Source organism: Enhydra lutris, unplaced genomic scaffold (genome assembly GCF_002288905.1).
Source record: "Enhydra lutris kenyoni isolate GAN:26980312 unplaced genomic scaffold, ASM228890v2 scaffoldscaffold86, whole genome shotgun sequence".
NCBI classification, from domain to species: Eukaryota; Metazoa; Chordata; class Mammalia; order Carnivora; family Mustelidae; genus Enhydra; species Enhydra lutris.
This window is the reverse complement of record NW_019154170.1, coordinates 3,371,161-3,394,139: the sequence shown is the minus strand read 5'-3', so window position 1 is coordinate 3,394,139 and position 22,979 is coordinate 3,371,161. Positions and strand designations below refer to the sequence as shown.

The window sequence follows — 22,979 nt, the reverse complement described above, 5'->3', positions numbered from 1 at the left end:
AAGGGCAAAGCCCGGGAAGAGATGTGGGGGGTGTTGGAAGAGCGAGGGTGTCTTCCGGCCAGAGCTCGTTGGCCAGCCTGTCTCCTCCCTCTGCTCATCCCCGGCCCCCTGGGGCGGCTGCCCTCTCAGAGCTGATCGGGTGTCTGAGCTGAGCGCTTGGAGCTGCGGGTGTGAGCTGGTGGCCCAGCTGGGAGCAGGTAACCGGAGCCGGCAGAGGGCGAGGAGGCCTGGTGCTAGCGTGACTGGAGTTGCAGGAGGTAGGAGAGGAGGAAGCGAGGGAAGCCTGGGATGGAGGCGCCCCTTAGGGTCTCAGGGCCCTGGTGTGTCGGAGCAAGGCAAGGCCCGCGTCTGTCCCAGCTATGCTGAGGAGCTGCCCAGGTGCGCGTGCACACACACACACACACACACACACACACACGCACACACGCACGCACTTCCCACTTGCCAGCCTTTGCACGGCAAAGGGTCTGTTCCCTGTTTATCTGCTGCCGCCCCTCTCAGCTTCCTCCCTGCCATCAGGCCCTCCATTAGATACCATCACCTCTTCCAGGAAGCCAGTCCTGTCCCCCAAGCCCATGGATCCCCTCCTGCCCCGCCAACCTGTGGACTCCTCTTGGGTGTCTTACTACACCCAGCTCTGGGTGAGATTGAGACAGACAGGAAGGAAGAGGGTAGGGTGAGTGCTGAGTGATGGGCAGGGATCGCGGGAGGGGCGGGTGGATACTAGGGGAGATAGGTGGGTGGGTAGGCGGGAGGGGTGAATGGGTGAATGCAGGGGTGGGGGGTGGATGGGTGGGGGTTGCATGGGTGAGCGTTGGGTGTAGAGGTGGATGGACGGTGGGTGGATGGTGGACGAACTGAGACTAAAAGGTCATGAGGAACTGCGAGAAGGTGAGTTGGTGGCTGGTAGCCCGCGGACGGCTGTGTCCATGCTCTGGTGGGAGGATGGTGAAAGGACAGGTGGAAGGATAGTTTCGAGAATTCACAGGCTGGTTGGACACCTCTGCTCACCTGGGGTGACTTGCCTCCATGACTCTGCTGCAGATAATCTTCTCTGATTATCCGGGAAACGTGCCTTGGTGCTAGGTGGCCTCAGCTCTGGGCCCAGTCGCCAGGAGCCCCTCACTGTTCAGGACGATGGTTCCTGCCCAGACACCTGCAGCCTTCAAAGCCAGGGTTGCGGCCAAGGAAGGGACCCAAGTAGGGTTAGGGAAACCCAGGCTGAGGAGTTAAGAGTTCAGCCTAGGGACGACAGAGGAAGCTCATCAGAACACCGGATTTTGGGGCACCTGGGTGGCTCAGCGGGTTAAAGCCTCTGCCTCTGGCTCAGGTCATGATCCCGGGGTCCTGGGATCAAGCCCCGCATTGGGCTCTCGGCTCAGTGGGGAGCCTGCTTCCTCCTCTTTCTCTCTCTCTCTGCCTGCCTCTGCCTACTTGTGATCTCTGTCAAATAATAAAATTAAAAAAAAAAAAAAAAGAACACGGGGTTTTGGAACCCGCCTGTGAAGGGTACATAGGAATTCGCCAGGGAAGAAGGAGAAGAAAGAGCGTTTTGTGTAGAAGTACCTGCACAGATGGGAGCTTGGAGACCAGGAAAGGCTGGATCTGTTCAGACAACAGGGAATACTGGTGAGGTGTATGTATTGAGCACCTACAGTTTACCAGGCTCTATGCTAGGGTTGTCACTGAAAACCCACCACAAGTGGGTCAAAAGGGGATTATCTCCCTCATTTTAAGTTGGAGGAAGGTAAGACTCAGAGAGGGTAAGTGACCTGCCAAAGGACACACAGCAATTAGGAGATGGGGCATCCTGCATCTGGGTCCTGCTTCCTCAAGCAGGAGGAAATAGGTCTGAAATGGCCCAGGGACGAGGAAGAGGTTCTCTTGAGGAAGGGGAGGTGAGTGACCCTCCGGCTTACCAGGTACCCATCCCACCCCAATCTTGTGCTTCCCCAGGTGGCCTGGGTTGAGGAGAACCATCAGACGCTGGCCATGAAGACCCTCCGGGCGCGATTTAAGAAGACAGAGGTGAGTCTGAGGCCACTGAGATGCCCAGCGTCCCCCGATTTCAGGCTCATGTGCCTCAGGGCCTGGCAGAGGAGCCACTGGGCCTTTGGAACACTGTCCTCGGCCCCTCCTTTGATCCTTCTGGCAGTTTCCATTCAACCAGGCCCCTCCCGGTTCTGGACTCTCCCGAGGCTCCTCAGCACCCACCCTCTCCCACCCTGTAGCTTCTGCTCCCTCCTCCTCCTTTTTCTGTCTACAGCACCCTGCTGCCTTCATGTCCCCACTGCTTCCTGCTCAGTTTCTAGCCACAGGACCTTTGCCCCTGCTGTTCCCTCTGCTGGGAAAGCCCTCTCTTGCACATGTTGCTGCCTGTCATACCCTCTCCAGGCCCACCCTGTTTTGGGCCCGTAACTCTTCTTCCAGAAGGGCCTCCATTCTCCCAAGCTCCAGTGGCCACTTGCTTTTCTGAGGACTCATTTTCTCAAGGACCCTTATCTCTGGCTTTTGAGTATTCATTCAGCAAACGTTTGTATCAGGTACTGTTGTAGGAGGAAATGCTTGCTCTCTTGGAGCTGACGGTAGGGCAGGGTGGTGGATAGTAAACACGGTACGTATGTGCAAAGCCAAGCAAGGAAAGGGAGCGCCCAGGGAGGGGGAGATGTTTGCAACTTTAAAGCAACTCCATCACCAAGGAGCTGATGTCAGAGCAGAGATCAGAAGGGAAAGAGGGAGGGATTGTGTACATATTTCAATGAAGTGCATTCCAGGCAGAGGGGACAGACAGTGCAAAGGCCCTGGGGTAGGCTGGAGCCGGCTTCCCATGCAACCATACCTTGGACTTTGAACTCCCAGAGGGAGATGTTCCTTCTTCCGTCATACCCACCCCCTTGTGCCTAACCCCCCCAAGTGCCTGCTAGCGTGGGGTCCAGTCCAGGGCACAGATTGAGAGAATCTAGGGTTAGAGAACGGAGACCAGTGCAGGCAAAGTTCAGAGGGTGGGCCAGGCCCGGTGGATTCAGGGCATCTTAAGATGATGAGAAGGTTCCTTGGGCTGGAGTAGAGTGTGTGAGCGGGGTGATCCTGAAGCGGGCCCAGCCCAAGGAGTCCTGGAAAGCCAAAAATGAAGGGGCATAGGAACACGCCTGCTTATAAAGTCAGATGGCTCTGGGTTTGGGTGCAGCCTTGTCCTGTCTAGTTGGGTGAGTGTGGGTCTGTCCCCAGCCCCCGGTGGCTCCCTCGGGCTTTCCCAACCCATCTTATTTATTTCTGTGATTTAAAGCTTAATATTCCTTTTTCTTTGATTTATTTTCATTTGTAAGATTTAAATGTAGTATCATTGAATTCATTTTTTACTTACTTCACCTATTTTTTGTTTTATTTGTATGTTTTTGAACACCATAAGGAACTTTCTGTGTCCTTTGCAGATGTTAGCTCATTTATTCCTCATAACAATCGTATGGGGTGGGAGCTTTTATTATCCCACTTAATAGATGGGGAGAGAAAGCCCAGAGAGGTTAAGGAACTTGCCCAAGGTCACACAGCTAGGAAGTCCCTGAGGTTAGGGTGGGGAAGGGGGTCTACTGATAAAAAAAGAAAGAGGTAGGGAGTGACAGAGGCAGGAATAAAGGCTCACGAACCACTTACAAAATGTGGCACTGAGTCAGACTCATTCATTGCGGAATGACCTAAAATTCTGCACCGTCTGAAATCTATTCCTAAGGTGGACTGTTCCTGTTTACCCCCCAAGAATTCTTGAGATGTGGTAGCCAGAGGTAACCCAAGCCATATCATTGTTTCATTTCAAAAGCAGAATTATATTGAAATCAAAACCTTCAAAAAGTTTTGTGCAGCTAAAAAAAAAAAAAAACAAAAACCCAAAGACACCTAATTTGGGACATGGGGGTATTGGGCGCGTAGCACAGGTGTCGGGGTGAGTGGGGGTTGTGGACAGGGGTTAAAGCCTCAGGCTGGGTGTGAGGGTATCTGGGGTGTCTGGGAGGCACCCTTCCTGCTGGGAGGAACCTCCGCAGCAGCGCCAAGAGATCTGGGGGGTGGACGGGGAGAAGCTTGCCCTCCGCATCCCCCATCAGGCAGCTGGGCAGCTCAGTGTCCCTCCCTCCACGGCCGTCTCCAGTTTCTGGGCAGACAGCAGGAGTCAAGTTCGGCTTTTGTTCGGCTCCCCAGAGGGACGAAAGCAAACACCGTGACTGCGTGACTGCAGACACACAGACACACATGCCCCCCACCCCCACGCCCAGCTGTCTATGGGGACGTTTCCCTCCCCCTTCTCAGTGCACAGGCCGGCCCCCGAACCTTGGCCGTCCTCCCTGCTGCCTGGCGTACCCTCCCTGCTCCTTTCTGCTTCTTTCCCACCAGCCTTTCCTTCGAGCCCCCAACACATGGCCATCCTTGCTCTGAGCCTTCTCAGAGCCTTTTGGGGCCTTAGTTTCCCCATTCGTAAGATGGGACTTAACTGGAGCCGTGAGCCTCGTCCTGGAGCTCCCATGGGCCTCCTGCCCTTAGATCAGGTTTTAGAAAAGTCCCACAAGCAAGAAAATGGGAGCCTTTAGAGGTCTGTAGATCCCCACTGCTTCCTGGAAAGTCTGTCTGCCTCTCATTTGTATTCTCCAGAGTTATTAAGTCTTTAATTCATTCAATAGACATAAATTCTGGGTCCCTACCACAGGCCAGACCCTGTGATAGGTGCTGGAGATCAGGGCTGGTTTCATGGACCCATGATGGGAGTAAAATCCAGATTGCTGTCCGCGGATGGGCTCAGCTCCATCCCAATAAAACTTTATTTATAGACCCTGAGATGTGAATTTCATGTCATTTTCATGGATCACAAAATATTATTCTCCTTTTGATTCCCACCCCGCCAACCACCTGTAAGTGTTAAAACCATTCTTAGGACTTGAGCTGCACAAAACCAGGCCAGGGGACCAGTTTCTGTAGACCCTTGGGCCCCCCCTACCAGGAGAGCAGTCTGGATTTTACAAGTGAGGTTGTTGGAGGGTTTTGAGCAGGAGAGAGAAAAGAGCCGATGCAGGCTTCGGGAAGCTGGGGGACAAGTCCAGGGACTGGGAGACCAGGGCGGAGGTGTCCCCACAGGGAGCCTGCAGGGACGGGGCTGCCCTGTGTGTAGGAATGGGTACATGCATGGAGTTAACAGCCGGTGAGGTTAGCTGGTAGACTGAGTATGGAGGGAGGGAGAGAGAGAGAGAGATGGTGGTGCCTATGTGCCTTGGGGGGGGGGGTGGTTTGAGGGGTGTTTGTCTAAGCTTTTATAGAATCCAGGAGGACAGGCCAAGGCACCCTGAAATTCGAGGCCAGAGCTGGGAGATCCACTTCAGTTTCCCCCCTGGGCAAGCCTGAGAGGGGCACTCCACCACCAGGTGTGAGAGACAGGAGCCCTCAATACCCACCCCTCCCCGGTTACTTATTACCAGAGTCTCCTTTTCTCTGCCCCACCTCTCCCTCCTCCCGCCCAAAGATGTTCTAAGATCGCAGATCTTGCCCCCGGGGGACGCTGAGCCATGTCTAGGGACGTCTGTGGTGGTCACACTGGCGGTGCCCTGGCCATCCAGTGGGTGGGGGCCAGGGATGCTGCTCAGCCCCCCCGCTGGCCAGGACAGCCCCCCAACAGAGAACGTTCTGGTCTTGAATGTCCGCAGTGCCTGGGTGGAGGCGCCCAGCCCTAGGGTGCCTACTGCATCATCTATCCCATGTTGCAGCGGGGGAATTGGAAGCCAGAAAAGGAGCAGGACTGGCCCAAGGTCACACAGTAGGTGTAACATGACCAAGGCAGATTCAGGCTCCCCCTTCCTATCTACAGTCACGGCTGCTAACCCCAGCTTCCAGAAGGCTGTCTCTGCACTCATCCTTTCTCTCCCCTCTCATCCCTGTGTCTCCCCGACTCAGCCCATGGCCTCTCTGTGAACTCAGAGCCACATCAACGCAGTGGGCCATCCCACCTTTGGAAGCTCTCGTGGCTTCCCTGATGTCCCCCATTCCTGGTTTCCCCCTCCTTCCAAGGACAGGCCTCCTCCTCTGTCCTACCCTTAACTGTGAGCCCCAAACAGCTGGTCCTGGACCAGGACACAGGCAACTGGGCTGGTGGAGGCGAGTGATAATTTCCTTATTTCTCCTGAACATATCTTGTCCCTGCCCATCCTCCCATGTGCTCTTCCTGGAATTCCTCCCAGACTCCCCAGTGTCAGGAGTCCTCTCTGAGCACCCGGCTGGCTTGGGCTTCACCCATTACAGCCCCAATCACCCTGGTTCATGAATCCCTGGGTGTATATGTCCCCCCAAGGGACCCCGGGGTCATGTCTTGTCACCACGGGGAGCCAGTGCCCCTTGCAGCACCAGGCACCATGTAGGACAAATGGACTCAATGACAAATTCACATGGCTCAGAGGGCCTCTGAGTCATTCGTTCACTCTGCAAACATTTACCAACGGCCCCACTCCACCCTGGGGTGCCTGGCCCTGCGGTCAAGGGGCCCCCAGTCTGCGAGAACACCCAGGAGACCCAGACCCTGGGAGGAGATGGGTCCTCTCCGGGCTCAGACCACCTATGATGGCCTGTGTCCTCGGGATTCTGCATTAGATACGCGCGGACGCAAGCACATCCGTGTTTGACGAATGAATCCATGTTGAATGCCCTTACTGTGTGCCTGGCACTGGGGAGCGCTTTGCGTGGCCGATCCCCTTAGTCCTACGATAACCCACCGCGGACAGTAGCTACGGTTTATTTTGAAACCCATTTTCCAGGTGAGGACAGTGAAGTCCGAAGCAGGTGAGCAAGTACCTGGCGGGGGAGGGTAATGTAAATGTAAGTGCGGAGCGCCTGGGGGCAGGGCCCTGGATTCAGGTTCAAGTTGTCAGACTGCTGGGTCCCCCTGTGCGTTAAGTGCGTAGCCGCGCAGAGTGGGAAGCTCTGTCGGGGGCTCGGGCCCGGAGTCACCTGCGACCCGCGGCCAGCTCGGACGAGGCGGAGACGCTGCAGGCGGGTCCCCGAAGATCGAGCGGGCGGCCCGTGGGGGCGAGGGAGCCGGCCTTGCGGGCCGCATCCTCCCCCAAGCAGGAAGGTCAGGGAGTGTCCGGGCGGCTACCGGTCTCGGAGACTAGCCCCTCCCCCACACGACCCCTACCGTGGGGGCGGGACCTCCGGGAGGGGGCGGGGTGCGCGGGCCCAGCTACAGAGCTCCGCGGGACCCCACCCCTCCCTCGAGTACCCCCAAGTTCCTTCCTCCGGCCCCCCCTCAAGTCCCAGCCGCCCCTCCCTCGGGCCCCTGCCTCCAGCGCACTCCAGCCCCTCCTCCAGGCCCCTGCCCCTCCCTCCGACTCCCGCCAGCCCCTCCCTCCAACCCCCTCGCCAGCCCTCCCTCCGGGTCCCCCAGCCCTTCCCTGCGGACCCCGTCCAGCCCCTCCCTTAGGGTCCCAGCCCCTCCCTCAGGGTCCCCAGCATCCCCGCGCTGCCCCCTGCCCCTCCCTCCGGGTCCCCCTGCCCCTCCCTCCGGGCCCCCCTGCCCCTCCCTCCGGGCCCCCCTGCCCCTCCCTCCGGGCCCTCCGTCAGCCCACAGTCCCTCCCTCCCGACACCCACCCCCCGCTCCACAGCCCCCCCGCCCCGGGCTCTCCCAGCCCCTCCCTCCAACCCCCGCAGTCCCTCCCTCCGGACCCCCCAGGCCCTCCCTCCGGCCCATCCCGCCAGCGCCCTCCAGCCCCTCTCTCCTGGTCCCCAGCCCCTCCCTCCCGGCCCCGACTACCCCACCCCCCCCCCCCCCCCCCGACCCCCCAGCCCCCCCCCCCGGACCCCCCTCCGCCCCGCAGCCCCCAGCTCCTCCCGCCGGGGGCCCCTCCGGCCCCCTCTCCAGGCTCCCCCAGCCCCTCCCTCCAAACCCCCCGTACCTCCCCAGGGGCCCCCCCGCCCCACCCCCCCCGCCTCCGGCCCGGTCGCCTCCCGGAGCACGGAGCCCGGCACCCGGCGCCCTGGCCGCCATGAAGCAGCTGTGCGTGTGCGCCGCCACCTCCTCCGCGGTAGGGCCAGGGGAGGGGGCGCGGGAGCGGGCGGGGCTCGGGCCCTTCTCTCCCCTCCCCACTCCGCCCCTCCCCGCCCCTGCCCGCGCCCGACCTGGACCCCTGCCCCCAGACCCTGGAAGGACCGGGAGTGAGGGGGTTGGGGGGGGGGTGCGGCGCAGAGGTTGGGGGGTGGGTGGGACATTTGGGGAGACATGGGGACGTTCTGGGAGGCAGTTTTGAGAACAGATGGGGACACTGGGAAATATGGAGGGACAGTTTAGGGAAACAGTTTTTGGGTGGGTTCGTTTGAGGGGACAAGTTGGACTATATTCTGAGGGATCATTTTCGGGACAATATATTGACATTTGGAGAACAAATTCAGGAGACATTCAAGGGATTGTTTTGGAAGGACATTTTTAGGACAGATGTGTGGTTATTTGGGGGGATGATTTTGGAGAAACTTAAGGAATTTGGGGAAGACATTTTGGAATGCATTTCATGCTAAGTAACGTTTTTTGGGGCAGAACCCGTAACATTGGGGGGACAATTGCGGCATTTTGGGCTCAGTTTAAGAAGGTTGAATGACGGAGGACAGTTCTGAAGGACATTTAAAGGGACACTTTTAGGGGGTTCTGTAGGAGGATTTTGGAGGTGGGGGTGATGTTGGAAGGGGGTTTTCACTAAAGGATGGGGGGGGCTGATCTGGGGGAAATTGACTAGGACGATGCTGGTGGTGGGTGTAGGCTGGACCTGGGGGCAGATGCTGGGGGATACAGGCTGGGGGGATGCTGTCTCAGACCCCCACCCAGGCCTACCTCCCCCTGCAGCTGCGGCTCAGCCCCACTGACCTTGGCTCCTGCCCGCCCTGCGGCCCCTGCCCCATCCCGAAGCCGGCAGCCAGAGGCAGGCGCCAGGCAAGTGCCCAGGGGCAGGTGGTGAAGCCTGGAGCCCCAGCCAGGGGCGGCGGGGTGGGGGCAGGGATCGCCTGGCCCCACGACCCTCTGGGTGTCCCCCGCAGAGCCAGGAGTGGGGCAAAAGTGACGAGCGGCTGCTGCAGGCCGCGGAGAGCAACGACGCGGCACGAGTGGCCGCCCTCATCACCCGCAAGGGGCTGGTGCCCACGAAGCTGGACCCAGAGGGCAAGTCCGCGTGAGTGCCCATGCCCTGGGGGGGTGTGAAGGACGAGGGGTTGGTCATCCTGCGGCTGATCCCGTATCTCTGACCTCCAGATTCCACGTGGCTGCAATGAGGGGTGCAGCCCGCTGCCTAGAGGTGATGCTGGCTCACGGCGCCAACGTCATGAGCACGGATGGGGCAGGTACTGCCTGCCGGGCCTGGGGAGGGATGAGGAGCTCAGACCAGATGCCCAGCCTGAGGGTCCGGTTGGGTCCTGCTCTGTGGCTTCGCTGAAAAGGAGGATTCCTTCGGGTGCTCCCAGGGAGGCACAGGGACATGTCAGGCTGCGGTGCCAAAGGGAAGAGACTCTAGCTGGCTCCAGTCAGGATCAGGCAATAGCTTGTGGTCCTGGAGTGGTCAGGACTCAGGTGGTGGTCAGAGGAAGTCACGGGACTAGAGGAGTACCTGAGCTTGAGAAGTATCTGGGGACAGGAGACTCACAAGCAGAGGTTAGGGAGTAGTATCTCAGGTATGTGGAGTAGCTAGGACAAAAGGAGAATCTGGGCCTCTGACTTAACCGGGGCCCTGAGATCGAATGCGTGGCCAAAGGGGATAGCTGGAGCTCAGGAGGTAAGTAGGGGTGGGGCGTAGCAATGTCTGAAGGTTTGGGGCAGCCCAGGAGGCAAGGCAGTCCGGACTTGGGGAGCAGCAGGGGATTTGTAGAGTATCAAAGACGGGGAGATTGCACATGGAGTAGCAAGGGTTTACAGACTAGCCGGAACAGGTAGGACAGCTGGATTCCCAGGGGCGGTGTCATTGAGCATATAGAGGAGCTGGGGTCGTGGGGAGTCGCCAGGGCAGGGAGGCCTGAGGAGTGCGTGGGAGTGGAGTGTCGTCTGGGGTGCGGACTAGCTAGAGCTTGGAGAGTCTCTGGCCACCAGGAGTATCATGGTTTGGAGAAGTACCTGGGGTCTGGGGACTTACTGGACACGGGGAGGCTCATCACAGATGGTTGACACAGGTTTGGGGAGCAGCTGGAAGCTCCTTGCATAGGTGGAGCCCAAGCAGATGCTTCCTGCTTTTCAGGTTACAACGCCCTCCACCTGGCCGCCAAGTACGGGCACCCGCAGTGTTTGAAGCAGCTGCTACAGGTCATCTACTTTCTGGTGTCAGATACTCCCTCAACCCAAGATGCTTCCTTCCCTGGGCCCCCTCCCCTCCTCCCCAAGTTCTAGAAATCCCCCAAGCTCCCAGAGACTCCCCGAATCCTAGCTATGTCTTAGCCTCTTTTACTCAGCTACTCCCCGGACAACCAGATACTCCCCGAGTGTCAAGTTACTCCCCACACCCAAGATAACACTCAGTACCAGATATCTCCTGAGCCCCAGCTTTGCCCCAAACTCTAGGTTGTTCTTAGCCACAGTCACTCTCAGAGCTCCCATCCAGCCCCCCAAACCCTCAGCTTCTCCTGAGCTCCCGGCGATTTCCACTTTCTCACCAATTTTCCTAAAAGCCGAGTCACCTGAGGGTCCGGGAGGAGATGGGGTGGGGGGAAGAAGTGCTAAGGGGAGGGGCCAGAAGTACATCCCGGCCCAAGAAGGGGCAGTTCCTAGGGAACCTCCAGTGACCCGCACCCCTCCCGTCCCAGGCCTCCTGCGTGGTGGATATTGTGGACAGCAGTGGGTGGACAGCCCTGCATCACGCAGGTGGGTACGGCCTAGCGTCGCCCTGCCCACTATGACCCAGAGGGGGCAGGGCTGGGGATTCTTCTACCCGGGGTCCCGGGGACCTACCATGAACGTCCTGCCTCCTTCCTCCTTCCTTCCGAGTACCTGCTGTGTGCCAGGCGAGGGGCCCAGCATTAAAATTCAGCAACCCTTTGGGCCACAGAGAGGCACCCCATTGGACAGGCAAGGTGATTGAGGCCGGCCCGCAAGAAAGTAGAGAAGACCCAGGCTGTCTGACCCCAGAGCACAGCCTGATGTCTGCCAGGCCTGGTGACAACTGTGGTGGCCGTGTTGGGGTGGGGGGTGTGACCAGAGTGCAATTTCCTTTGACCAATCCTAGAGGATCTCAGGCAGGCCAAAGGTCCAGGCACCCTTCCAAACCATCCAATCCAAACTCCTGCGTGAGGGAGGGGAAGGGACCCACCTGCTCGAACCCGATCCCTGCCCAACATCTGTCCATCATGCCGGTGAGATTAGGGGATGACTTTCACCAATGGCTCAAGAAACGTCTGACCTTTTGGGAACATGGAATGCATTTGGGTTTGCTTTAGGGTTTTAAGGCACCGGTTAAAACTTCCCTGCCGTTGGGGTATGCTTCCACCTAGTGGTGGCAAGTGCCTTTTGTCACAATGGAAGATCACTAGGTTTTTTTCATGCAATAAATATTTATTAAGTTCCTGCTCTGTGTGTCAGGCTCCATTCTAAGCATGGGGAGCAGAAGACCAAATTGCATACCCGCTCAGGCACAGAGAAGGACATCAGATAGAGCTTGTCGACTTTTCCAGTGACCCCTAGCGTGAAACCCTTCCTTCTTTCTTCACGGCTCTGGACATACACAGTCTCTCATTTCCTTGACCTTACCAAGCTCTCTCCCACTTCACGGCTCTTGCCTACTCAGAAACATCTACCGTCCCCCTTTCACCTTTAAAACTCAGAACTCAGATCCAGCCGCAAGAAGCCTGCCCAGTCTCAACCAACGTCAGATCCCTCCAGCAAACATTAATACCCTCTATGGGAGGTTTGGAGTGTGGTAGTTAAATAGTTAAACAATGCTAGTCAAATGAAAGAGAAGAAATACTTAAAAATTAGTCAAAAGTTCCACCTAAAGAGGGAGCTGTGATGGAATATGGAGAGAGCTTGGGACAGCGGGTTAGCAGACCTAATCATAGCTCTGTCTCTGACCCTACTGGCTGACCAGGGACCTGGCTGGACCTCAGTTTCCTGAGGTCATACCTTTGCCTTTGGCCTCCCAGGGAAGGTGGGAACTTCTCATGAAATGAGGGATAAGAATCACCCCAGGCAGAAGGCCCCCAGAAAATGTCTAAACCTTGCCCTACCTACCCTCCCTCTTTTTCCAGCGGCGGGTGGCTGCATCTCCTGCTCAGAAATGCTTTGCTCCTTCAAGGCACATCTGAATCCCCGAGATCGGGTGAGCCTCTGGGATCTTTTTGGGAAAGATGCTGTATTTGAGGTACACCGTCACCAGGTGGCAACACCCCAGGCTCCCTTTAAAGAGTATGAGAAGGTCTGGAGTGAGGTTCAGGGGCACTCATACAGGCTTCCCTACTAAAAGGTCAGCCTCTCACCTTTTGTCTCGTCCTTCCCCTGATTTCCCACCAGTCAGGTACAACGCCCCTTATCATAGCAGCTCAGATGGGTCACACAGATTTGTGCCGCCTCCTCCTACAGCAGGGGGCAGCAGCAAATGACCAGGACCTGCAGGGGAGGTGAGTATCTGCCCTCCCAGTGAGTCCATTGTATGCCATGTGACCTTGAGCAAGTCGTTCATTTCTGTGGGTGGGGGGACTAGTTGACCTCTTCCCCCGCAACCCCAGCCTGGGTTGTTGAGGAGGGCTTGGGGATTTGAGAACGTCCTTGCTTCCTCAGTAGCCCCCTCTCCTGGTAGGACAGCCCTGATGTTTGCCTGTGAGGAGGCCAACCCCGAAACAGTGGAGGTTCTGCTGCAGGGCGGGGCCCAGCCAGGCATCAGGGACGCACTGGGCCAGGACGCTGCCCACTACGGTGCCCTCGCGGGGGACAAATTCATCCTGCATCTTTTGCAGGAAACGGCACAGCGCCCCTCACCACCCAGTGGTATGCAAGCCCTCCCCATACAATTTCAAGCACCCCATCTCCTCCCAAGCAGTATCTTGTCACCCCTTTCCCTACTCTAGGTAGTTTCAAGGTAGTCCTATTTGCTGCATCAGGGAGGTTTCATGTTTCCCCCGATGCTACTCAGAACAGTTTCAAAGAGCCCCAGAGCTTTTGGATTAATCTAGGGGTCCACTCTGCTTTCCTGGGCCATCCTTATCCTTGGATCTTTGCCCTTCCTAAGACTTGGCACCCCTACTTGAGCCATCCTGGAGGTGCCACTGTACTCCCCTTATTAGATGGCCCTCCTATTACCATCTGCAAAAGTAGTTGAGTCCTACTTTCAAAGTCCTGATCTGGGAAAATTGGTAGCCCACTCCAGCCATGAGTCCCCTCCCTAGTGCCCTTCGTACGGCTGGGAATGGAGTCCCTAAAACAGAGTGCCTGACCCTGCTTCCCTCTCTTCCCTGCCCTCCTAGAGGATGACTCAGGCGAGGCATCATCTCAGGTACGGATCTCTAAGCAGTGAATGAGTCCACTCCCCCTGCACACACTGCCTCCTCCCTCCCTGCCCCAAGCTTTATGGAATGAGAAGGAGGAGATGGACTTTTGTCCCGGGGTTATGACCTAGGAAGACTTGTTTGGGATGAATGCCACTTTCTGGGTACGCTGCCACCAAGTGACAGCAGCACCCACAGCATAACTCTCAGAACCGGGTGAGAACACTGTGGGAATGGGGCCAAATCATGGGGCTGGGGTGGAGTGGTAGAGGGAACGGAGTTTGGTGAGGGCTGGTGTAGGTCACGGAAAAAGGCAGGTCTGGCCTCTTTCTCCCTTTCAGCTCTACAGCATCTCAGTTCCACACGGAAAGGGAACTTGTAGGCGATCTGGTCTAGTACCATGTAGCAAGGCACAAAACGGGGGAGAAAGCAAAACATTAGATCTGGAACTCTCAGGAAGCACGGCCACTTTTATGCTGGGATAAGCGAGGTCCAGGGAGAGGAAGGGGCTTGCTCAGGGTTACACAGGAAATGAGGACCGAGTTGGGGCTGATGACAGATAGTGGGGCTGGGCTGGTGTATTTGGGTGGGAGGCTGGCACGTTCCCCATGTGCCCCCTCCCCGCCTTCTCCCAGAACTCCGTGTCCAGCCATGAAAAGCGAGGGGCTCCCAAGAAGCGGAAGGCACCTCAGCCCCCTGCCAGCATCCCCCTGCCGGTGAGCAATGCCCTGGCTATCCGGGGAGGAACAGGGGCCAGGCAGGAGGGGGGGAAGCTCTGGCTCAGTTGTAGGAGGGGGCAGCCCCTGGGCCTCGCGTGAAAGTGGTGGGTCCCTGGGGTGGGGGCACAGGATGACCGAGATGCCTATGAGGAGATCGTGCGGCTGCGACAGGAGAGGGGCCGCCTGCTGCAGAAGATCCGGGGCCTGGAGCAGCACCAGGAACGGAGGAAGCAGGAGGTGAGGGGCTGGGCTAAGCCTACGGTGGGGCAGGAAAGACTCCCCTCACCTCTCCTAGCTCCCACCTCCCTCTCTTCATCTGCGCTCACTCTCCTCCAGCCACACGGGCCTCCTTGCTGTTCCCGCCAGTGTTCCAGGCCTGCTCCTGCCCCAGAGCCTTTGCATGTGTGGTGCCCTCTGCTTGGAACACTCTTCCTCAGATGCTCCTGTGGCTCCCTCCTTCTTTTCCTTTAGGTCTTTGCTCAGAAACCACTTGCCAAAGACACCTCCCCTGCCTAGCTTATTTAAAATTGTGATAGCTCCCACTCGCTTCCCAGTTCTCTTTATTTTTATTCGAAGTGCTTCATGCTATTGGGAATACGATGTATCTTATTCATGTTCACCGGTTTGACTGTAAGCCCACGGGGACAGGCATGGTTGACCATGACTAGCTCACAGTACGTGCTTGATGTTTTTTGGAAGAACGGGTATTTCAGTGGGCGAGTGAATGAATTTTGACCCCAAACAGGGTCAAACACTCAAGAAGTCCTTAGTAATGAGTCACGGGGCAGAGCAAGGTGCTGGGTGCACAGTGGGTGCACAGCCGATGTCTGTGGTGGGGATCGGGGGCTACTGCGGAGGTGGGGCGGGGACGACCCTCAACCCAGATTCGAGCCTGGTCCCCCCTTCTTTCCGTCAGCTGCCAGAGGCAGAGGCCAGCTCCCTCCACAGCCTGGAGAGACAGGTAGGTGGCAGGTGCAGAGAGCCAGCCCCTCGGGCACCCCGTGTTTCCTCCCAGAGGCTGGCCAAGCCCCCCTGCTGCCGCCCCCCTTCCAGGTACAAGAGCTGCAGCAGCTGCTGGCGGAGAAGCAGGAGGAGAAGGAGAGCCTGGGGCGGGAGGTGGAGAGTCTGCAGAGCCGGCTGTCCCTGCTGGAGGTGTGGTGGGTGGGGCCGGGCCTGGGGGCGGGGCCTCTCCCCCCTGCGGTTAGGGACAACCACACCAGTACACGCACAGGCTCTCCCATGAGGACACACAACAGTCAGACCTACAGACACGCCATCGCAGACACCACACCCATACACGTAACGTGCACAAAGTGGACACTTCTCCAAACGCCGAGCCGGGACCCACGGAGGTGAGCGGCCGCCCTCACGCACACGTGGTCTTGCACCTTAAACCGGGGACCACAGCAAGCATCCGTGAGGAACGCGCACTCCCACACGCACACCAGAAATACCGGCGCCTACGCAACAGACGCTCCTCCATCCCACGCAGACGGCGCACCCACAAACCCCTGCACACGCACAAATATTTCCCCCACACATGATTACACAAACATGCGCGAGCACCTGTGCTCTCGCACACGGACCCACCCAAATCCGCAAACACCGCTGAAGCAATCACACCCACACAACAGACTCAGACACAAGCACCAGATCACACACAGTCACAGAAAGGCACACAGGAGGGGTGGGGGCCACGCCACATCCCCAGGTTCCCCGCAGACCCACAAACCCTGAGCTGTTCCTACCCAGAGGCAGACACCCTCAGCCCCATGTGACCCCAGTGCAGGATCCTGGACACACCCTCATGGGGATGCAGCCCCGCATCCCTCTCTCTGTGTCCCCCCCACACAAGATGTGCATACACCCCCCAGGCATCGGGTTATGGTCACACATTTGCACAGTGGCTGGGCTGTTCCTGCCCTTCCCGGGGAGCCCAGCGTAGCCCCGTGGCACACAGTTGGCACTCAGCAAACACTGTGGGCCAGACACAGCCAGTCATGCGCCTGGGGAGCGATGGAGACGCATGAACGCCCCTGTCCGCTCTAGATTCTTGGGGGGCAGGTCTTGGGGCTAGGAAGGAGGTAGGGACCTGAGTGGGACCCTGTCCCCTCCCCAGAATGAGCGGGAGAACACCAGCTACGATGTGGCCACTCTGCAGGATGAGGAGGGCGAACTGTCTGACTTTCCAGGTGAGCCCCCAACCCCATTCTCCTTCCGCGCACCCCTGTCCCTCTTATCCCTGAGGCCCCTGGAAATGGAGACTTGACCCACAGGCATGGAGAGAGTTTGAAGCTGGGAGGGAGGTTGGCCCCCACCCGTTATTCACTCCATCTGCCTGCCTTGGGGGCTCCGACCCCCTGCTCCAGACCCCTAGCTCCCATCCCTGGTGGCGCAGGCCCCCTGGGGCTGACTCTGTGCGCCCCCCAGGGGCCGAGGCTCTGCTCTCCAAACGGCTAAGCCCCTCAGCCCAGGAGCTCTTGGCCTCACTGCAGGAGCAGGTGGCCGCACTCACCAGACAAAACCAGGAGCTGATGGAGAAGGTCCAGGTGGGGAAACTGAGACCCAGGATGGCGGGGGGCGGGGGGGGGCAGATCTGGGGACCCGGGGGATCCTTCTGGGGGGGGGGTCGGGGGGGGCACATGGCTAAGTCTGTGGGCAGGGAAGGTGGCAGGGCCACTCTGAGCCCCCATGGCCACAAGCTCCCACCAGCTCTCCACTACCTCCCAGATTCTGGAGAGCTTTGAGAAGGACGAGATGGAGGTGAACGGGTCGGCTGAGGTCATCCCTCTGGCCCTCTATGACTCTCTTCGGGCTGAGTTGGACCAGCTCCGCAGGCGGCATACCGAGGCTCTGCGGGCACTGGAGCGACAGGGAACATGGGGGGCCCCTGGGGAAGAGGAGGCAGCCATGGGGGAGGGCACGGGCACGGAAGTCAAGACCACCGGGAATGGGCCAATGGAAATGGAGCTCGACGGCACCACGGCTCCGGGAGCCAAAGTGAACGGAGCTGAGACCACAGACGAGGAGGCTACAGGAGTGGAAACTCTGGAGGCAGCATCTGTGGGGGCTGAGGCCACAGAGACAAAATCCACGGGGGCTGAGGCCACAGAGACGAAACCCACGGGGGCTGAGGCCACAGAGACAAAACCCATGGACACGGAAGCTACAGAAACAGAATCCACAGGGCCCGAGGCCACAGAACCCGAGGCTCTGGGAAAGGGAGGAAATCCAGAAACAAAGGCCACGGGAGCAGAGGCCACAAAGCTGAAAGCAGAGGAAGCAGCAATGACGGCTAGCAGAGCAGGTGCTGCGGGGACCGAGCCTGCGGACACGGAGACCACGCGTGTGGAGTCCATGGCGGGGGCGGCCGCAGCCCCGAGGGCCCCCCTGGGCCCCGTCCTCCACCCCGGGGCTGCGGAGGCCTCGGAACAGCTGCAGGCAGAGCTGGAGACCAGGATCCGTGGCTTGGAGGAGGCGCTCCGGCAGCGGGAGCGGGAGGCAGCCGCCGAGCTGGAGGCGGCCCACGGCAAGTGCCAGGCAGCGGAGGCGGAGGCCGGCCGGCTCCGGGAGCGGGTGCGGGAGGCCGAGGGCGGCGGAGCCGCTGGGGGCGGTGGCGGCGGGGATGTGGTCCAGCTGCGGGCCGCCCTGGAGCAGGCCCGGGAGGACCTCCGAGGCCGGGACGCCCGCCTCCGGGAGCTGGAGGCGGCCTCAGCCTGGCTAGACGAGGCCCGGGCGGGCCGGCTGCTGGCGGAGGAGGAGGCCCGGGGCCTGCGGGCAGAGCTGGCCCGGCGGGAGGAGGTGCGGCTGGAGCAGAGCCGGGAGCTGGAGGTGCTGCGGGAGCAGCTGGCCGCCGCCACGGCCGCCGGGGAGCAGCAGCGGGCTGTGGCCGCCGAGCTGGGCCAAGCACGGGATGCGGCCGAGGCCCGGGCAGCCGAGCTGGCCAGCGCCTGCGAGGAGGCCCGGCGGGGCCTGGCGGAGCTGCGCGGGGCGTCCGAGGCCCTGCGGCAGTCGGCGGTGCCGGCCTCCGAGCACCACCGGCTGCAGGAGGAGGCCCTTGAGCTGCGGGGCCGGGCTGCCAGCCTGGAGCAGGAGGTGGTGGCCACGGGCAAGGAGGCCGCCCGGCTGCGGGCCGAGCTGGAGCGGGAGCGTGTGGGGAGCGTGGCCCGCCTGGAGCACGAGCGCATCGTGGGGGCCTTGCAGGCTGACGTGGCCCGGCTGGAGGGGCAGCTGGAGGAGCTGGGACGGCGGCACGAGAAGACCAGCGCCGAGGTCTTCCAGGTGAGCCCGGCCGGGCCCCCACCGAGCACAGCCAAGTCCCAGCCCAGCCGGCGGTCCATTGTCAGTCTGACCCACAGCCCTGGTTCCGGTCCTGTAGACACCTGACCCTGCTGGCGTTTCTAGGTGCACGGCTAACCCTGCGGCCGTTCTGATCTCTTGGAGTTTCAACTTGTGTTATCTTTTTCAAAACCTTCAGCTGCTTTTAACCTTATCATTTGTCTATCTACCGATCTTCCTTTCAAGACTTTGTTTATTTGAGAGAGAGGGGGAGGGAGAGAGAGGGCACAAGCAGGAGAGGGACAGAGGGAGAAGCAGCTCCCTGCTCAGGAGCCTGGGACATGGGACTCGATCTCAGGACCCCAGGATCATGATCTGAGCAGAAGGCAGATGCTGAACCGAATGAGCCACCCAGGCGCCCCGACCCCATCGTTTCTTCTAATGGTTTGTCTGGGAGTCCTCCATGCACCCCAGGGTCACACGAGCTCTCAGACTGATTGCTTTGGTTCCACAGTCGCGCTCATGCTTTGGCACTAATGGTGTGTGTGGTGTGAGGTAGGGATCAATGTCCACTTGTGGTTTTGTAGGCAGTGAATTGGGCTTTTTGCCCTGATGTTTTTTTACCATGAAGTCCACTTTCTTTGCTAGCCTGAAAGCTCCCTGTGGTTCTTCTGGCCGGCTGTTCAGAATTTGTCATTTTGCCTCTGGGTCATTTTTGATGCTTTAGCCCAAGAGTAGGAGGTTTTTAATCTAATGTTTTGAACATTATTTTAAATCTAATTTTTATTTATTATCATAATTATTAATTTTTATTATTTTTATCATATTTATTATTTTATTTATATATTTTAATATATTTATTACTTATTATATTTTTATATTTATTATTATCATAATCTTTAATGTTTTGAACCTAGTAGATTTTGATGCTGAGGTGTTCATTTATTTAAGACCAGGAAATGTGATTATATATATGTGTGTGTGCGTATACACACACACACACACACACATTTAAGATTTTATTTATTTATTTGACAGAGTGTGGCTCTGTTATTGAGCATCTGCCTTCGGCTCAGGTCCTGATCCCGGGGTACTCGGATCCAGCCCCGCATCGGGCTCCCTGCTCAGCGGGAAGCCTGCTTCTCCCCTTCTCCCTCTCCCATTGCCTCTGCTTGTGTTCCCTCTCTCGCTGTGTCTCTCTCCGTCAAATAAATAAATAAAATCTTAAATAAAATGAGAGAGATGTAGCCAGTCTGTACTGAGTGGAGCATCTACTTACCCACACTCCCCTGCAGCTATTATTTCTACAAAGGCCAATGTCCGACACCCCCCCCTCCCCAGGAGGGCCAATGTTTGCAAAGCTGACATTGCTCTGATCTTGATATTTTTGTGAAAATGCAGTCATCAACTTGTGGACATTGGTTTGCTTCTCATTCACGTCCTTCTGGCTTTGTTTTCTTTTGTAAGAAACTGATAAGCCTTTACAACACGGACAGAGAAAGGAAGCCAGTGGCATTGACGTTATAGCACCTTGAACCTCATGTTCCCTGTGCACCGGCCACTCTTGGAAGCACATGCCCGGGATTCGTCCATTTCCTTCTCACAATTACTCTGCGATGTGGGGGCTGTTACTACCCTGATTTTACATATGAGGAAACAGACACAGAGAGGTTAAGTCAGTTGTCCGAGGCCACACAGCTAGCACATCAGAAGTGTCAGGATGGGTCAGAATCGTCGTGGTGTCTGGGAAGAACCCAGGACCCCCTGAGTTGAACTCCTCAATATCAAATTGGGCCGGAACGTTCTCAGGCCAGGATGGAAGGGTCAGGAGACTCTGGGGTCTCCGTGTCCTCAGGGTCACGTGTGGGCTTGGGCTGCAGGTCCAGAGGGAGGCGTTGTTCATGAAGAGTGAGCGGCACGCTGCTGAGGCCCAGCTGGCCACAGCGGAGCAGCAGCTGCGGGGACTACGCACCGAGGCCGAGCGGGCACGCCAGGCCCAGAGCCGCGCCCAGGAGGCCCTGGACATGGCCAAGGAGAAGGACAAGAAGGTGCGTCCCCCTTTCCCTGCGCTCCCTTGGGGGGGAGGTTCCCACCCAACAGAGGTTGGGGGAAATCCAAGAATGCCCAGATGAACAAGTCTGAGGCAATCAGCCCATTTTCTAGATGGGAGACTGAGGTGCAGAGAAGGAAGGAGACAATTCAGACACGTGGGGACTGTTCTAACTATGAATTATAACCGCAGTAACATTTATTGGGCGCTTACTGCATGCTAGGCCCCAAGCTATGTATTTGACACAGACCAACACATTTAATCGTTGCGTCAAATTCTTGTAAGATCGGTGCTTTTATTGTCCCCACTTGAAGAAACAAGGCACAGAGAGGGGATGCCACCTCCCGGGGGTTGCACAGCACACAGAGGTTCAGCCAGCGTTTGGACCCAGGTTCCCAAGTTCTGGTCTTCCTTAATGATGATGGGTGACAGTGGCCCGTGGCTATTGACTTAGGTGGTTTTCACACACTATCGGTTTTAATTTCCCTCTGACCCTGGAAGCCAGAAGGCATTCTTATTCCTGCTTTCTAAATGAGCAAAGCTGAGGCTCTGAGAGGCCAAGTGTGACACATCAGAGTGACGTGTTGGGTTGCACAGTCACTGGGCAGCACACGTGACTCCCAGAGCCAAGGGCACATTAGTGGAGAGCCCCCCAGCCCTAGCTCACTGTGTGACCTTGGGCAAGTCAATCGACCTCTCTGAGCCCCCCAGCCCTAGCTCACTGTGTGACTTTGGGCAAGTCAGTTGACCTCTCTGAGCCCACGACTGCCTCTTGCAAAACAAAAATAAAATTGTGGTTGTGATTCTGGTTTATTGGTTGTAGGGACTCTCCCCCTCGGCACGAATGACACTCGGGTCAGGTCATTCTCTGTTGGGGGGGCGAGTGGGGGCCAGGCAGCATCCCTGACCCCACCCTCTCTATGCCAGGAGCACCCCCAGTTGGGACAGCCACAGATGTCCCCACACATGGCCTGGGGTTCCCCGGGAGCAGGATGGCCCCTGGTTAAGAACCTTTGATCTGTAGTGTAATAATAAAGCCCAGCATTTATTAGGTGCCTGCTGTTTGCCAGGCACAGTTTCGATTTAACTTCAGTTCAGAATTACAGTAACCCGCCAAGGTGAGAACCGTGATTCCCCTTCCTTTTCAGATAAGGAAGCTGAGGCTCAGAGGGGTTAAATTGTCTCCCCAAGATCCCCTGCAGGAGAGGGGCAGGGAAGGACCCAAACCCAGGGCAACCTGACCCAGCCCCACCAGGCCAGGCTGCTGTGGGCCTCTGTTCCGTCAGCCTCCCCTTCCCAGAGCCCGCAAGAGGGGCTGTGACAGGATCAGCCGACTTCTGGAAAGAGCCAGAGCCCGTGTTCTCGGCTCTGACGTGTCCGTGAATGGGCGCGGGCAGCACACCTGTGAAATTTCATGTGCGCGCTCGGAAATGTGGATGCGATTTGATTGTCCTACATCACGAAACACCACTTTTCTTTTGACATTTCTCCCCCAATCACTTACAAACGTGAAAGCCATTCTTAGCTCACGGGCCAGACTCCCAAGGACCAAGAGTTTGCCGGCCTCTACGCTCTGACCTCCCCTTGCCAGCCTCCTCCCGAGGGAGGTGCCTGACAGGTCCAACGCCCCCGCCCCAGGTTTGGGGTGACTGGAGGCCCCCCTCATCTCCCCCCACCAGATCACAGAGCTCTCCAAGGAAGTCTTCAGTCTTAAGGAGGCCCTGAAGGACCAGCCGGGGGCCCTGGGCACCCCCGAGGTGGAGGCCCTCCGAGGCCAGGTTAAGGCCTTGCAGGAGCAGCTGAAGGTGAGGTCACAGGCCGGGGGAGGAAAGTGGTTCTGTATTTTAACAGCTGTTGCACTGGCACATGGGCTCTGGGTGCAACGGGGGAGCTTTGGGCATGTTTTGCGGGGGAGCCTGCTTTTCCAAGTATCCCTCCCCCATGCCCACAGGAGGCTGCCAGGGACCACAGCGCAGTGGTGGCCTTGTACAGGAGCCACCTCCTGTATGCCATTCAGGTGAGTCATGCCAGGCCAACGGTACTCTGGCCTGTCCTCCCATCTGTATGGTGGGGGGCTGGTGGTGCGGGGCGTGAGGGGGTTCATGGTCTTGCAGGGGTGGGGAGGGAGGGAATAGGGAAGCCAGAACAGGAGTGCCCAGGCATTCCCTCTCTCTCTCTCTCTCTCTCTCTCTCTCTCTCTCTCTGCTTCCCCCATCCCAGGGCCAGATGGATGAAGATGTGCAGAGGATCCTGAACCAGATCCTGCAGATGCAAAGGCTCCAAGCTCAGGGCCGATGAGCACCGCGGTGCTGCTCACCCAGTTCCTGCGCGGGGCGTCCGGGCCCCCACGCTCACGTTCCAAGCCCAGACACCCCCTGGGCCTGCTCCACTGTACTTGGCTGCGTCCACCGCCCCATTGGTCCCTGCGTGCCCTGGCCCGGGGTCGACCCCAGCCCTGACTATGCCC

The 22,979-nt window shown here is 58.2% G+C and overlaps 1 protein-coding gene across 1 annotated transcript; it reads left to right on the top strand.

Moving 5' to 3' along the window:
- The first annotated feature begins 1,992 nt into the window (after nucleotides 1-1,992).
- Nucleotides 1,993-22,898, top strand: LOC111161792 (ankyrin repeat domain 24). The gene is made up of 22 exons (XM_022525752.1): nucleotides 1,993-2,028; nucleotides 8,859-8,945; nucleotides 9,050-9,180; nucleotides 9,261-9,349; nucleotides 10,234-10,298; nucleotides 10,796-10,853; nucleotides 12,233-12,303; nucleotides 12,495-12,601; nucleotides 12,781-12,968; nucleotides 13,230-13,240; nucleotides 13,447-13,473; nucleotides 14,101-14,181; nucleotides 14,314-14,421; nucleotides 15,101-15,145; nucleotides 15,238-15,336; nucleotides 16,304-16,376; nucleotides 16,615-16,733; nucleotides 16,915-18,465; nucleotides 20,343-20,510; nucleotides 22,192-22,317; nucleotides 22,464-22,529; nucleotides 22,733-22,898. Exons 1-22 carry the CDS (start codon nucleotides 1,993-1,995, stop codon nucleotides 22,808-22,810), a joined length of 3,384 nt encoding a protein of 1,127 aa, XP_022381460.1. The 3' UTR covers nucleotides 22,811-22,898.
- The last annotated feature ends 81 nt before the right edge of the window (nucleotides 22,899-22,979 follow it).

Bases quoted from the DNA above. Each gene is read 5' to 3' on its own strand.
- LOC111161792 (XM_022525752.1), top strand. From the start codon at position 1,993: ATGAAGACCCTCCGGGCGCGATTTAAGAAGACAGAG. The intron at 2,029-8,858 runs GTGAGTCTGAGG...CTCCCCCTGCAG, and splicing joins CGCGATTTAAGAAGACAGAG to CTGCGGCTCAGCCCCACTGA. The intron at 12,602-12,780 runs GTGAGTATCTGC...CTCTCCTGGTAG, and splicing joins GACCAGGACCTGCAGGGGAG to GACAGCCCTGATGTTTGCCT.